The 15,188-nt window shown below is 36.6% G+C and overlaps 1 protein-coding gene across 2 annotated transcripts in view; it reads right to left on the reverse strand.

Moving 5' to 3' along the window:
* CAAP1 (caspase activity and apoptosis inhibitor 1) overlaps positions 1-15,188 on the reverse strand; it is a 53,106-nt gene that overhangs the window by 15,641 nt on the left and 22,277 nt on the right. For both annotated transcript variants that reach the window (XM_003911634.5, XM_003911635.4), the window contains exon 5: positions 3,951-4,024. In XM_003911634.5, coding sequence (XP_003911683.2) covers positions 3,951-4,024 — 74 coding nt within the window. The remainder of the gene's footprint in view (positions 1-3,950; positions 4,025-15,188) is intronic.

Here is a 15,188-nt window from a genome sequence, read left to right on the forward strand (position 1 = left end):
AACTGAATTTTTGAATTTACAAAGTAAAACAGTTCACAAAACGACATACTTTTCCAATTGTAAACTTTAAAGCAACAATTTAAATACAGACCAATATTTTACCATTGCTGAATGTCTGCAGTAAACTTAACATTAGCAGATATTTGATATTTTTAAAGTATTTTCTACAAATGAAATACCTTCAACAAAGTTTTTAACTATAGCACAACTGACCAATTCAGAAAATTTATATAAGCCACCATTATTTGAAAAGCAGCAATCTCTGAAATCCTCCAGGAAATTAACATAAGATCTCAAACTTGCACATGTAAGCTTGCACAGGTACATGTGCATGCACATGTGTACCTACAAACGTGCTATAGCTGTGCTAATGAGTAAAAACTATAACTGATGTTTCTTATACAACTGCATTCTGACTGAAATTATTTAAGAAACAATTTCTGGCCAGATACAGTGGCTCACGCCTGTAATCCCAGCACATTGGAAGGCCACGGTGGGTGGATCACCTGAGGTAGGAAGTTCGGGACCAGCCTGGCCAACATGGTGAAACCCCATCTCTACTAAAAATACAAAAATTAGCCAGGCATGGTAGTGGGCACCCGTATTCCCACTACTTGGGAGGCTGAGGCAAGAGAATTGCTTGAACCCAGGAGGTGGCGGTTACAGCGAGCTGAAATCACACCACTGCACTCCAGCCTAGGCGACAGGGCAAAAAAATAAAAAGAAAGAGAGAAAGAAAGAATTTCTAACAGAAGAGTTTCTGTTTTACTACAGTTCCAATCATTGAACCAACAGATTATATTTACATTTAAATAACATTTTCATTGTAAAGGTAGTTCCTTTTATTAGTCCATTATTAAAGTGCAGTGGAAGTTAGTGTACAATCTGATACTCATCTTCAGCACTGCCGGTTTCAAAAATATTTTCTAGCAACAAAGACAAATGAAACCAGCACTAGACAAGAAAATGCCAATTTCAACTTAATGTATAATTAATACTTGTGTATTATTCAAGTAATACTTTGGTATTTTGAATGCTCAACTGATAATGTAATTTAAATAACTTATATACCATTAATAGGTCACGATATGATTTATTTTATTCTGAAAGAGCAAAAAGAAAATTCAATGCTGCTTTATATTTTGGTCTACTGAACAAAAGGTTACTTTTGTACTAAATAAGCTTCAGTGAATTTTCTCAATTGGTCAAGCCATTAAAATGACAATGAACTCACAAGGAGCTTATATTCTGCTTTTATTGAGCTCACTGTGAACAAAAATAGCTAGCTAGGCAAGAAAAGTTAGAGATATTAGATGTTGCAGGTTATGCACGTTACAAATAGAAAATATTAGTGCATTAGAAAAAAGGGAATAATCTTTATTGAGCCTATCAGGATGTCTATTTCTTGATATACCTCTCAGCTTGTTTGGTAACTTCAAGCAAGTTACTATCTAGTTCAGATTTCAGCTATACTAATATTTATCTGGAAGATGTTCTCCATAAATAAATATTCTAAGTAACTTATGTTTATCCATTATGAAATAAAACATTTTATATTTTAATCATTTTGTAGATACTCTTCCAAAAGATTTTAATTCCCTGCTTTTCTTAAAAAGGTTAAAACTGGCCGGTCGCAGTGGCTCACGCGTGTAATCCCAGCACTTTGGGAGGCTGAGGTGGGCAAATCACGAGGTCAGGAGATTGAGACCATCCTGGCCAACACAGTGAAACCCCATCTCTACTAAAAATAATAATAATAATAAAAAATCAGCTGGGTGTGGTGGCGGGCGCCTGTAGTCCCAGCTACTCGGGAGGCTGAGGCATGAGAATGGCGTGAACCCGGGAGGCAGAGCTTGCAATGGGCCGAGATTGCGCCACTGCACTCCAGCCTGGGCAACAGAGCAAGACTCTGTCTCAAAAAAAAAAAAAAAAAAGGTTAAAACTTAATTTAACTATTTCCTATAGATTTAGTCACAACATGAGCATGAACTGTATTGTACAATGGTACTGCTACAGTTTGATCTTACGTCTTCTCAACTCTGCTTGATGTGTTCTTAATATCTCATACCGCAATGAGGACCTGAGTGTGGTGCAGGCTCCTAAGCATAAAAGGCCTGGGCTTTTGAAATCTGGCTCGTTGGAGGTCTTCTTCTCTCCCTCTCTGCACCTTCATGACTAGTTTTTCACATGACTGAAGTTCTCATAAGAAATCACAGCAAATCAGGCTGTTGACACTAGGAAGGGAGTTCTAAAGAACTCTGAGTGTGTGAACATGGGAAAAGAAAAACATCTTCTCTTATAAGGTAACAATGGCTAATCTGTAGTCTCCACTAGCTTTTCTTATCCTTTATAGAACATTCTCTTCTCCTCAGATGATCTAACAGCATATCCTCTATACTGCCTGTTCATTTGATACAAAGAGCAGAAACAAAGAAGAAACAGTAGCAGTGTAGTCTAATGATACATGAGATGTAATCTAATTATACATGAGGTGTAAGATAATATATGATTATATTATATAAAATAATAGGTGTTTAGCATGTATTTATATATGACAAATAAATGTCAATTAAATTATGAATCTGAGTTTATGGGGGTGCTCAGAAGAAGTCAGAGTACAAACACGTAATTTTGTCTGGCTATATATGAGGTTATCACAACAGGACTTTTGAAGAGCAGTGGGAATTTTCGGAACAATCAAATATTCATAAATCCTACAGTAAATAAATCAGAAATACAGAAAATCTAGATTTTGCTCTCTCTATATAAATTGAACAAATCACTAAATTCATTATCTAACCTTTTTTTCCACTTTTTAAATTAAGCATTAATAAAAGACCAGTTTTTAAAAAAATTCTGCCTAAATAGCGACTTGTTTTTCTCTACCAAATACGTTCATATGACTCATATTTTAGAGAAACTATTCTAAGCCATCAAAGATTAGGTGATTACATGATAGATAACATAATCTTCTTGGCTGCAATAAATTTTTACTGCTCTGAATTAATTTTATCAGAAACAAATGTGAGCTGGCATTTGAGTAACTAATAAAAACTTATTTTACTTTCAATTCTTCCTACTAAAGATAAAAAAGAAGCAAAAAAGGCGTTTAAAAGATTAGCCCTACTAATGTACTTGGCTTGAATAAATTAAAATTACCACTTTATTTCTGCTAGCTGGTAATGACAAAAACTGATTTAAAGAAAGCAATAAATAAGGAAGAAAGTAAGTAAACAAGGACAAAATACCTCAGGGGGAAAAACGTTATCCTATAAAACTTACTTTTTTTTTTTTCCACATACAACCCAAAGCTACCCAGTTAACGTATCTCCAATGTCTTGTAGCTGATGATATATAAATTACTGAAATAGGCCAGGCGCGGTGGCGCACACCTGTAATCCCAGCACTTTAGGAGGCCGAGGCAGGTGGATCACAAGGTCAGGAGATCTAGACCATCCTGGCTAAGACGGTGAAACCCCATCTCTACTAAAAATACAAAAAATTAGCCAGGCGTGGTGGCAGGCACCTGTAGTCCCAGCTACTTGGGAGGCTGAGGCAGAAGAATCACTTGAACCTGGGAGGTGGAGCTTGCAGTGAGCCGAGATCGTGCCACTGCACTCCAGCCTGGGCGCCAGGCCGAGACTCCATCTCAAAAATAAATAAATAAAATAAAATAAAATAAATTACTGAAATAAAACTATTCAAGATGATAAAACATTTTCTGGTGGCTTCTGTAACCAACTATACATCACAAAATATAGTCACTCCAGTAGCTAAAAGAATCATGAAGTAAAGGATATATTCTTTACACTTCTGATTTTTGACCAAATAAATTGCTCTCTTCCTCTATCTGTAAAATGGGGTGAGTTAGACACTGAAAATTTATTATTGGTAAAATGATTCTATTCTTCAGGTAAATTTTATATAATAATCAAGTACTTGATTCATACCTTGTTTTAATTCCAAACCTTCAGGTTGCTTATTCTCTCTCATGGATGAAGCAGAATCTATACAGATGTCTTGCCTGGGAAATGAAAATAAGATCAACTTGTAAAACTATATTCAATAACATAATATTTACTACCCAGGTTCCCAGAATTAAGTTAGGCACTAGGGAAGACAGGCTAAATTCTTCTAAGCTCCCAGGGTGTTATTCAGTGTACTCTGGAAACTCAGAAACATGTACTCAAGTGTCAGAAGCAGCAGCTACAAACTACTAGCAATTTAAGCAGTACACTTCTTTGTAAAATCAAGGGGCAAACCTGAAAGGAACATGGAAGTAATTTTTTCTCCCTTCCAATACTCTGCAGGGTAGCTGATAGGAGGAATCACAACTCACAGCAGTAACCAATAATTTTTCAAGTTCAATTGTTAAATTTAATGAGCATTTTGGCATTCAAATTACTTTATATTCATTTAATTTCATACCTCAAATGCTTTGATGTCAAGAGTATGTGGAAAATACATATTTTATATGTAATATACAGATGTAATCAAAGTAAAAGGATTAAATGTAAGATCATGTAAAAAAGTTTCGATTCACTATGTTCTGGAATACAGCTGCAAAACAATGTGCCTTCTTTTCTTTTTTTTTTTGAGACGGAGTCTCGCTCTGTCACCCAGGCTGGAGTGCAGTGGCCAGATCTCAGCTCACTGCAAGCTCCACCTCCCGGGTTTACACTATTCTCCTGCCTCAGCCTCCTGAGTAGCTGGGACTACAGGCGCCCGCCACCTCACCCAGCTAGTTTTTTGTATTTTTTAGTAGAGACGGGGTTTCACCAGGTTAGCCAGGATGGTCTCGATCTCCTGACCTCGTGATCCGCCCGTCTCGGCCTCCCAAAGTGCTGGGGTTACAGGCTTGAGCCACCGCGCCCGGCCAACAATGTGCTTTCTTAGCATTATACCATCTTAATATACTTTTCAGCAAAAAGGTCAAGAAATTATAAATATTCAAATGAGCTATGTGACCATTTTCTTCAAAATAGGCATCTCTATCACCTTCTAAGAATTTTTATACACATCCTAAGGATAACATACCAGCAATATTTAGGAAATCTTCCTATTCACAAAATTGTGTCCATTAACAGTAACAAATCCGTCAAATAACCAAAGGATTAAAAAAGACTTGTGATCATTTCTTTGAGAAGTTTACAATATTCTTTACAGTCAGCACCTCTGGCCCTTATATGTTTGTTTTGTATTAAAACTGCACTAATAAAGCCCAAACTCAGAGAATACAAAATTATTTGGCTTTGCTGTTAATTATGACATCAGAAATTTATAATTGGGATATCTCAGTGTTTTACACTTCTCTCCAACTTCACCTACTCAGATTTTATTCATTCACCAGAATGACTGGCAGGTCCCAAGGAGGGTATCAACAATTTTCCTTGGCAATCCAGGCACAGATTAAATGCCAGTATACTACATTAAGAGCTTTGGAAGGTTTAAAGTTAAAATGTGCTACCTCAAACCTTCCAGTCAAATTAGATTTTACCTACTGGGAGCATTAGTGTAAGTACGTTTCTTGAGAGAAAAATGTTTGCTTTTACACATCCTAGAATTGCATTTAATTATTCTTCTAAACATACACATCTAAATTTACAAAACAAACAAACAAAAAAGACTTCAAAATATAATGTAACATCACCAGTAAAAGGAGGATGGATATATGTAATACACTGAGGAAGATATATCATTTATATAATATTCTGGCTGAGAATATATAAACCTGTATTATGAAGAATCACCAGACAAACTCAAAATGGAAATAAGTAATGTTCTGTTAAGGAAAGTTGAATGTCATTGTTACAAAATACAAAGGCTGTGGATCTATTCCAGGTTCAAGGGTTGCTAAAGAGCAAAGACAATTAAATGTTATAACTGACCTGAGACTGCTGAACTGGTAGGGAAATTGTTATGAAGGTCATTACTGAGTCAAAAGACACACTGAAATACTGATGGGGAACTGGATAAAAGTATTGTATCAATGTTAAATTTACTCAAGTTGATACTGTGTTACAGTTACATAATAGAGTATCTCTCTCTTGGAAAAACACAGTGTAACATATAGAGAAAAGTGTCATGATGTATATAACTTAGCTTCCAATGTTTCATTAAAAAATATACATATATAAAAAGTTAGTATGCAAATGGGATAGAAGATCAATAAGTAAATCCTGATAAAGGGTATATGGATATTTCTTGTACTATTCTTATTCTTGCAACATTGTAATAAGTCTGAAAGTGTTTCCAAATGTTTTAATAACTCAATATAACTGCCTTCCCTATGAAAGCCCCTTAGAGCCCCTTTAAATAAAAATTGGACCCCTCTATAAGGACTATCTTCTCTCATACAACAATTTATTTTAGTGCCCAAAGTGAACTTCTACAACATTCTATTTTAAGTTGGGTTCTATTAGGCTGTTGAAGTCACCAAACAGAATTTCAGACAGTAAGTATTGTACACCACCCTGTGGCAGAAAAGTGAAGTTAGATGCTGTCAGTATTACCTGAAGAAAAAGGAAAAAAAAAATCCCAGAAAGTTTTCAATAGTTTGAAAATTTAAAATCTATACTAGCAATTTTTACAAGATGTACTTTATGACTAAAATACAAAATTCTCTAATACAATTTAAAGATCTCCAATAATTGGCATAAAAGGCAAGATATTTACAAAAAGGAAATGTCTTAAATTGTAAGAAAATTATGTGTACATGTCTTTTTATTTCTACTTTTAAGAAAATAAAAATTTTGTCCCCTCTCAGGTGGTAAGACATACTAGGTGCCAGAATCAGGAAAACTAAAGCAATTCCACTTTATATTTAAATGACATTCAAATATTTCTATCAAACACTTTAAGGAAGAATTTCATAAACAACTGGAAAAAGAGGAATGGGGAGAGGGTGGGAACACACTGCCAAAACCAGTTTTGGTTATGAATTTTGCAATTATCTTTGTGCTCCTTTCCATTTAAATAAATTAAAAAAAAAAAAAAAAAAAAAAAGCCTGTTTTCTTTTTTGAGACAAGTTGTTGCCCCGTCTTCCAGGAGGCTGGAATGCAGTGATCACAGCCCATTGTAGCCTTGACTTCCTGTGCTCAAGAAATCTTCCTACCTCAGCCTCCCAAGTAGCTAGGGCTACAGATGTGCACCACCATGCCCCGCTAATTTTTTAAGTAAAGGTGGTATTTTGCCCTGTTGCCCAAGCGAACTCCTTGGCCTCCCAAAGTGCTGAGATTACAGGTATGAGCCACCTCACCCAGTTCTGTTTTTATATTTCTAATTCATTCTCCTATCTCCAACACTCCTTTAAAGCAGCTTAATTTACAAGCTCGGCCCTGAATCACGAGAGCCCTATACTTATGACTGAGATTTAAGTTCTGAAACCAACATCAGTCTAACTTACTTTATTTTACCTCCACAAGCTATCCACTGTCCATCCTTTGTTACAGTTCAATGATTTTTTTAAAATCAGAGTAATACACTGGGGAGATCTGTGGAACTTAATAAAGATCAACCACACATATGAACTCCTATATTTCTAAATGTGGGTGGTGGGTATAAATTTCTTGCTCAAATGTAAAATAATGGCAAATATATCAACTCACATCTCTGTTGTGTCTCTCATCAAGCCCCTTCCTCAGACAGCAAAATTTAATCCTACACCCGCTGAAGGAAACCTTATCTCCATTTCCTCTGTTCAAATAATATAAATCAAAGGATCAGTTACCACACCCCAGTGCTTTTTCTGACCCATGATTCTCTAAGGCTTCATTGTATATAAACTGTCCCCTACCCTGCGACTCCAAGATTTTGTGAATAGGCAATTTCCTAAATAGGGGGCTCTGTTTTATTTTAAAGTGACTAAAGGGAATCAAAGAGGTGAGTATAGTATCTCCTCTTTGCTCTATCCCTATATTACTGTTTTAATGTCCTTTCTAATTTCAAAAATCAGCATTAGATCACTTTGTATGGACATTTAAAGGTGCAAACATGCAGGTTTTAAAATGTGGAATGCTATCTAGCATTTAAGGTCACAATATTGCCAGTGATTAGTAATACTTTCTGTAAAGATTTTCTGAAAAACTGTTATTTTGAATAAACTTATTATGTTATGTCAAACATTCTACATATTATATAGCCTAATACAATTTACAAAGGATATGAGAACATTAAGTGGTGTCTAGATAACCAATTTATGATCCTTTACCAACCCAAAAGCAGTCAGCTCTTTGCGTCTAAGAGAACTGAATTTATAGAAAATAATGTCAATATAACAAATTGATCTCAACTGTGAGAAAAATCCTTTTATACATTCAAATATATGTTTTCTCCTAAATGATTTTTGTAATAAATGAAAAAAATAGACACATACCAATGAATTTTTTAAGCAATAGTAAAGATTAAAAACCACAAGAAATTTGGCTGGGGACAGTGGCTCATGCCTGTAATCCCAGCACTTTGGGAGGCCGAGGCGGGCAGATCACCTGAGGTCAGGAGTTTGAGACCAGCCTGACCAACATGGAGAAACCCCGTCTCCACTAAAAATACAAAATTAGCCAGGCGTGGTGGCACATGCCTGTAATCCCAGCTACTCAGGAGGTTGAGGCAGGAGAATCACTTGAACCCGGGAGGCAGAGGTTGTGGTGAGCCAAGATCACGCCATTGTACTCCAGCCTGGGCAACGAGAGAAACTCTGTCTCAAACAAACAAACAAACAAACAGACAAAAAACAACAAATGTATTGGTTTCTTTAGGTTTGTGTAGCATAAGAGGAATGGAGGGGAAATCCCCAGTACTCATCGGTATAAAGTAGAATAGTCATTGTTACAGATTCCAAGTAAAAATTCCAAAACAAATACAGTAACATTTTTTTCCAATGCTTACCATGTGGGCAAGTACTAATTCTAAAGACTTTCAATCATTTTCTCATTTAATCATCATAACAACCCTGTGAGGTAGGATTCTATTTTCCAGATGAGAAAATTGAGGCCTAGGAAGGTTTCGTAGTACTAACAAAAGACAGTAAATAACTTTAATTTTATTTATTTATTTATTTATTTAGAGATAGTCTTGCTCTGTCACCCAAGCTGGAGTGCAGTGGCGCGATCTCGGCTCACTGCAACCTCCGCCTCCCAGGTTCCAGTAATTCTCCTGCCTCAGCCACCCGAGTAGCTGGGATTACAGGCGCATACCACCATGACTGGTTAATTTTTGTACTTTGAGTAGAGACGGGATTTCACCATGTTGGCCAGGCTAGTCTCAAACTCCTGACTTCAAGTGATCCGCCCACCTCGGCCTCTCAAAGTGCTGGGATTACAAGTGTGAGCCACCACATGTGGCCAGTAAATAACTTTAAATGGCCACTAATAAAATGTTTAAATGTCTAATAAGAGACTGTTTATGTTCTGCTGTACCAAACAATGGAATAGTAAATAGGCCTAAGTATATGTACTGGGTAGGATGAAGTCCAAGAGAAAGACATCCTTATATGGAAGAAATAATGGTAAAAGGTACAGAATAGTTTGTACAATATGTTACCATTTGTGTGAGAAGAAAATATATACATATATATGTAAATGTACAGAATACCTCTGGGAGGATACCCAAGAACTGGTTTACTGTGATTGCCTATAGGAAGAAAGAATAGGGAATGGCAAAAGGAGAGACTTACTCTCACTATATCCTTTTAAAATCTTTGTATTATGTGTATGGGTTTATATTTCAAATAAGTTGTTAAGAAACTGACAATACATGAAGACAAACACTCACTCTGGTATAACATTTCTGAATAAGAGGACACACAAGAAAAGGTTAACAGTGGTTACCTTTGAAGCTCGGGACCTTAACTTGGAATCTTGGACCATCTCCATCTCCTTACTGCCAGGTATATGGATTGAATTCAGAAGATTTGTGAATTTGCCTAGTGTATTTGTTTCCTATGAATTTTGTAATAAACTACCACGGCTTGCTGACTGAAAGACAACAAAAATCTATTCTTTCCCAATTCTGGAGTCCAGAAGCCCAAAATCACTATAAATTACCCCAAATCAATACATTGGCAGGGCCACAATCCCTCCAGATGCTCTACAGCAGGGGTCCCCAACCCCTGGGCTGCAGACTGGTATCAATCCATGGCCTGTTAGGAATCGGGCTGCACAGGAGGTGAGTGAGCGGTGGTGGGCAAGCAAGCATTACGGCCTGAGCCCCATCTCAGCATTAGATTCTCATAGGAATGCGAACCCTATTGTGAAATGCACATGCAAGGGATCTTGGTTGCAAGCTCCTTATGAGAATCTAATGCCTGATAATCTGGGGTGGAACAGATATCATCCTCCCCCCATATTCCCTGGTGGAAAAATTTTCTTCCATGAAATCAGTTCCTGGTGCCAAAAAGGTTGGGGATCACCGCTCTATAGAAGACACTGTTTCACAGGCTTTAAGGCCCTTTCTTCTATCTCCAAAGCCAACATCTCTGACTCTGTTTCCCTATGCTGTTACCATATAGTCTTCTCAAAGACTGTCAAATCCCCTTCTGTTTCCCTCATATAAGGACACTGGATATAACGATACATGCAAGTGATTGCATTTAGAGCCCACCAAAACAATACAGGAATATCTTCCCAACTCACCATCCCACTTAATCATATCTGCAGTCCCTTTTGCTATATAAACTAACATTCACAGATTCTAGGGATTAAGATGTGGCTATGTGGGGGGATTTTCTTTAGCTTACCACAGATGGGGAAAAATTACATCTGTATTTTCACTAGAATCCATTTTTTCTAGGTATTAGTATCTGTGATTCTGTCACCATTAGAAATCACACATATTTTCACATAATATAGTTGTTGCACACATCCAAAATACTGTTTATACTTATTCTGTACTTTAAAATTATGAAAGTTATTAGAACTGCTGCTAGATCTTATTTTCATAAGTATATTACCATATTGCAAAATATTTTAACTATTTTATTATTAATTTCCTTTCTAATTGTTTTAATCCATGAATTAAAAAAAAAAAAAAAGAGCAAATATCATTTTGAAAAAGAATCTATAGGCTTCACCGGACTTTCAAGGGTCCCTGACACAAAAAGGGTTTAGAAGTATAGTACTGCTTAGGAGAAAGAACAAGTATGGGAGGAGGATGGGGTGAGATCAGAAGGTGAAACAGAAAGGTTTTTATCTTCATTTTAAACTTGTGTACTATTTGAATTTATCTATTTATCTATTATATATGTACATACAACTTTGCTTTTATTTGAAAGTCAACAGGAGTTATCTTCAACTTCATACTATTCCTTCCTTATTATGCTAGGCTGAATAACAGTCCCCCAAATATGCCCACATTCTAATTCCCCGGAACCTGTGAATGTTACCTTATATGGCAAAAAAGGACTTTGTGATTGTGATTAAGGATCTTGAAATGGGGAGATTATCTTGCATTACTCTGGCGAGCCCAATGTGGTCACAGTAATCATTTTATAAGGATGTAAGAGAAGTCAGAGTCAGAAGAAATGGCAATATCACCCTGGAAGCAGAAAATGATGTGATATGCTCTGAAGATGAAGAAAGGGGCCACAATACAGAGAATATAAGCAGCAACTGGAAGCTGAAAAGGGCAAGAAAATGAATTCTCCCCTCAGAGCTTCCAGAAATAACCAGCCCTGCTGACACCTTGACTTTAGCCCAGAAAAACTGATTTTCACTTCTGATCTCCAGAACTATGAGAGAATAAATATGTGTTGCTTTAAACCACTAAGTTTGTGGTAATTTGTTATAGCAGCAATAGGAAACTAACACACTTATAATTTTAAAAAGTTAATAAATCCCAACTTACAAGAAAAATCAGAGGATACAGGAACAAGTCAAATAACATCATGAAGATACAATCAGATAAAGCCAACAGGTGTACAGGACAACTTACCCACTTTCTTCAACAAGATCATTTATTAATAAAAAAGCAAACAAGAGACAATAGGAAGGTGGACACAGTTCTACATTAAAAGAGACTTAAGAGAGAGAACAGCCGGGCGTGGTGGTTCATGCCTGTAATCCTAGCACTTTGGCAGGCTGAGACGGGTGGATCACGAGGTCAGGAGATCGAGACCATCCTGACTAACACAGTGAAACCCCGTCTCTACCGAAAATACAAAAAATTAGCCGCGCGTGGTGGCGGGCGCCTGTAGTCCCAGCTATTCTGGAGGCTGAAGCAGGAGAATGGCGTGAACCCGGGAGGCGGAGCTTGCAGTGAGCCAAGATCGCGCCACTGCACTCCAGCCTGGGTGACCAGAGAGACTCTGCCTCAAAAAAAAAAAAAAAGGGGGAGAACAACTAAATGCAATGTGTACTCTTGCTTGTACTCTGCTTCAGAGAAACCACATGTAAAAGACCTTTAGGGAACATCTGGGAAAATCTGAATATGAAATAAATATCACATATTAGAGAATTATTGCTAATTACATTAAGTGTTACAAAGATATGACTGTATAGGCAAATATTAAAATTAAAAAATTAGATTTAAAACATCTGCAATATACTAAAAATACTACAAGAAAATAGATGAAGCAAACATGGAAAACTGTAATAACTGTTAGATCTAGATGACAGGTATATGGGAGTTGATTATACCATTCTTTCTACTTTTCTATATGCTTGATATTTTTCATAATAAAAAGTAATAAAAAATGAACCATAAAATAAACCAAAATAAAACCTAATACAGTGAAATTCCTTTTATTTAACTCAGACAGAAAATGTTACTTCCACAAAAAAAAAAACTTATTAACTTAGGAAACACTTTTTTTGAAGTTAAATTATGTAATTTTGAGCATTTTTTATTAACTTAAAATTAAAAACATCTTTAATTCACCAATTTGGATATGGGGCCACGGCCTTACCTTTAATACAAATCCATGGAATAGAGTTCCATATCATCCTACTCACATAAACCATTGTTGACATTTCTAGTTTTGGCTGAGTTAAAATGAAAAACTCCGAATGTGAAAAAAAACCCACTTATATTTATACAATGCCCCTCCAGATATTCTGTTTCCCTACAGCTAATTGAGTGCAACTTTTTAGAAACTCGAATTTTCCCAAACTCAAAACAATTTAATCAATTAATCTTTTCTTATTAATAGTTAACCTGTTTACATATTTAAATTACACAATTATAAATTGACTTGGAAACAGAGATAAGTGACTCTTGGTAAGCAAACAGTTTAAATGATGGGACAGGTACATGGGCATTATTAGAGAGTAGTCATTAACAACCAATTTAGGACACTGTGAACATTAGTGAATTTATTTTTCAAATGAAATGAACAATTAATAAAACAAATCAGTTAAGTGATTAAGAGAAACTTCAATTTTAAAAAAAAGTGATAGAGAAAGAGTAGAAAAAAGGAAAAATACCTGCTAATCATCTAACCCAGTGCTTGAGCAGCAGGATGAGGCAGTAAATTGACTGATGGAAAAATGACAATAGATACAGTTTAAAAGTTAGGTTTCTGTAATAGAATAACTTTTATTTTTTATTTTTTTTACCCAGAAGCGGCTACAAAAACAGGTAACAATGCTTCCCAAGTCCCTCAGAGTTCCCCACAGGGAAACAGTTGCCAAGCATACCACCTGATTGAAATGAAGATCCCATCTGGGGCTTCTGGCAAGCTCATGCTCTCCCATTCTAAGGAAAAGTTCTATAGATTCTGGAAAGGTGCCTATCTGTTTCCTATTTAAAAGTAACTATATCAAGATTTGCTTCAAAGTAATCAGATTAGAAAAACTGGGAGGAGGGTGTTTAAAGTCATATGGAAGGGACATAATGAGTGATAAGTATGCAAGGGTTCATCGTACTGCTGTCTTTTCTTTTTTGTACATTAAAATTTCTCTGTGATAGAGTTAAGCAAATAAGTAACTGGTACATAACAACTGATACATTCCAGAGTGGTTATCTGAGTTGTCTGAATCACAGGTCAATTTCCCAACTGGATAATTCTCAAGAGGCCTAGATCTCAGGGGTGTGTATATAGACACACACACGCACACATATGTATACATACACACACATATACACGTGTGTGTGTGTATACATATATATATATATAAAATTTTTTTTTTTTTTTTTTTTTTTTTTCCTGAGACGGAGTCGCTCTATTGTCCAGGTTGGAGTAGTGCAACGGTGCGATCTCAGCTCACTGCAACCTCTGCCTCCCCGGTTCAGGTGATCCCCCTGCCTCAGCCTCCCAAGTAGCTGGGACTACTGGCAAGCGCCACCACACCCAGCTAATTTTTCTATTTTTAGAAGAGACCGGGTTTCACCATGTTAGCTGGGCTGGTCTCGAACTCCTGACCTCAAGTGATCCTCCCACCTTGGCCTCCTAAAGTGCTGGGATTACAGGTGTGAGCCACTGTGCCCAGCTTCAGGTCTGTATTTTTGATAAAAGTATTTCCTTAGGTATGTACTGCAGATTTATGCTGCCCATTAATGCAGTTCTATAGAGTACGGTAAATTTTACTCAAATACTTTATTGCATTCAAGTTTATTAATAGTGGTTTAAGGAGAACTCTTTTATTCTCAACAAGTTCAGTTTTGCTGACACTTACTGAGAGAAGTTATCATTTGGCTGAACACCATTGCCCCTCTGAAAGCTATTTTATACATACATATTCAGGAAATATATGTCACCTAAATTGAAACAATTCAAATTCGTAGTATTCTAATGACATGAGCTGAACCTACTGGATGGCTCCAACTCATCAAAAAGGACATGGATGTTTTTCCCTTATTAAAAATAAAAGAGACCGGGCACAGTGGCTCACGCCTGTAATCCTAACACTTTGGGAGGCAGAGGAGGGCAGACCACATGAGGTCAGGAATTAAGAGACGAGCCTGGCCAACATGGTGAAACCCTGTCTCTACTAAAATACAAAGATCAGCCAGGCACGGTGATGCATGCCTGTAATCCCAGCTACTCAGGAGGCTGAGGCAGGATAATCGCTTGAACCAGGGAGGCAGAGGCTGCAGTGAACCAAGATCACGCCATTGCACTCCAGCCTAGATGACAGGGCAAAACTCTGTCTTAAAAAACAAAACAAAACAAAACAAAAAAACACAAAAGATGGTGAGTAGCTGTGTTATAATAGCTCGGTAGAAAAAGTAATGCAGTCCGGGCATGGTGGCT

Source organism: Papio anubis, chromosome 13 (genome assembly GCF_008728515.1).
Source record: "Papio anubis isolate 15944 chromosome 13, Panubis1.0, whole genome shotgun sequence".
Taxonomy (NCBI): Eukaryota; Metazoa; Chordata; class Mammalia; order Primates; family Cercopithecidae; genus Papio; species Papio anubis.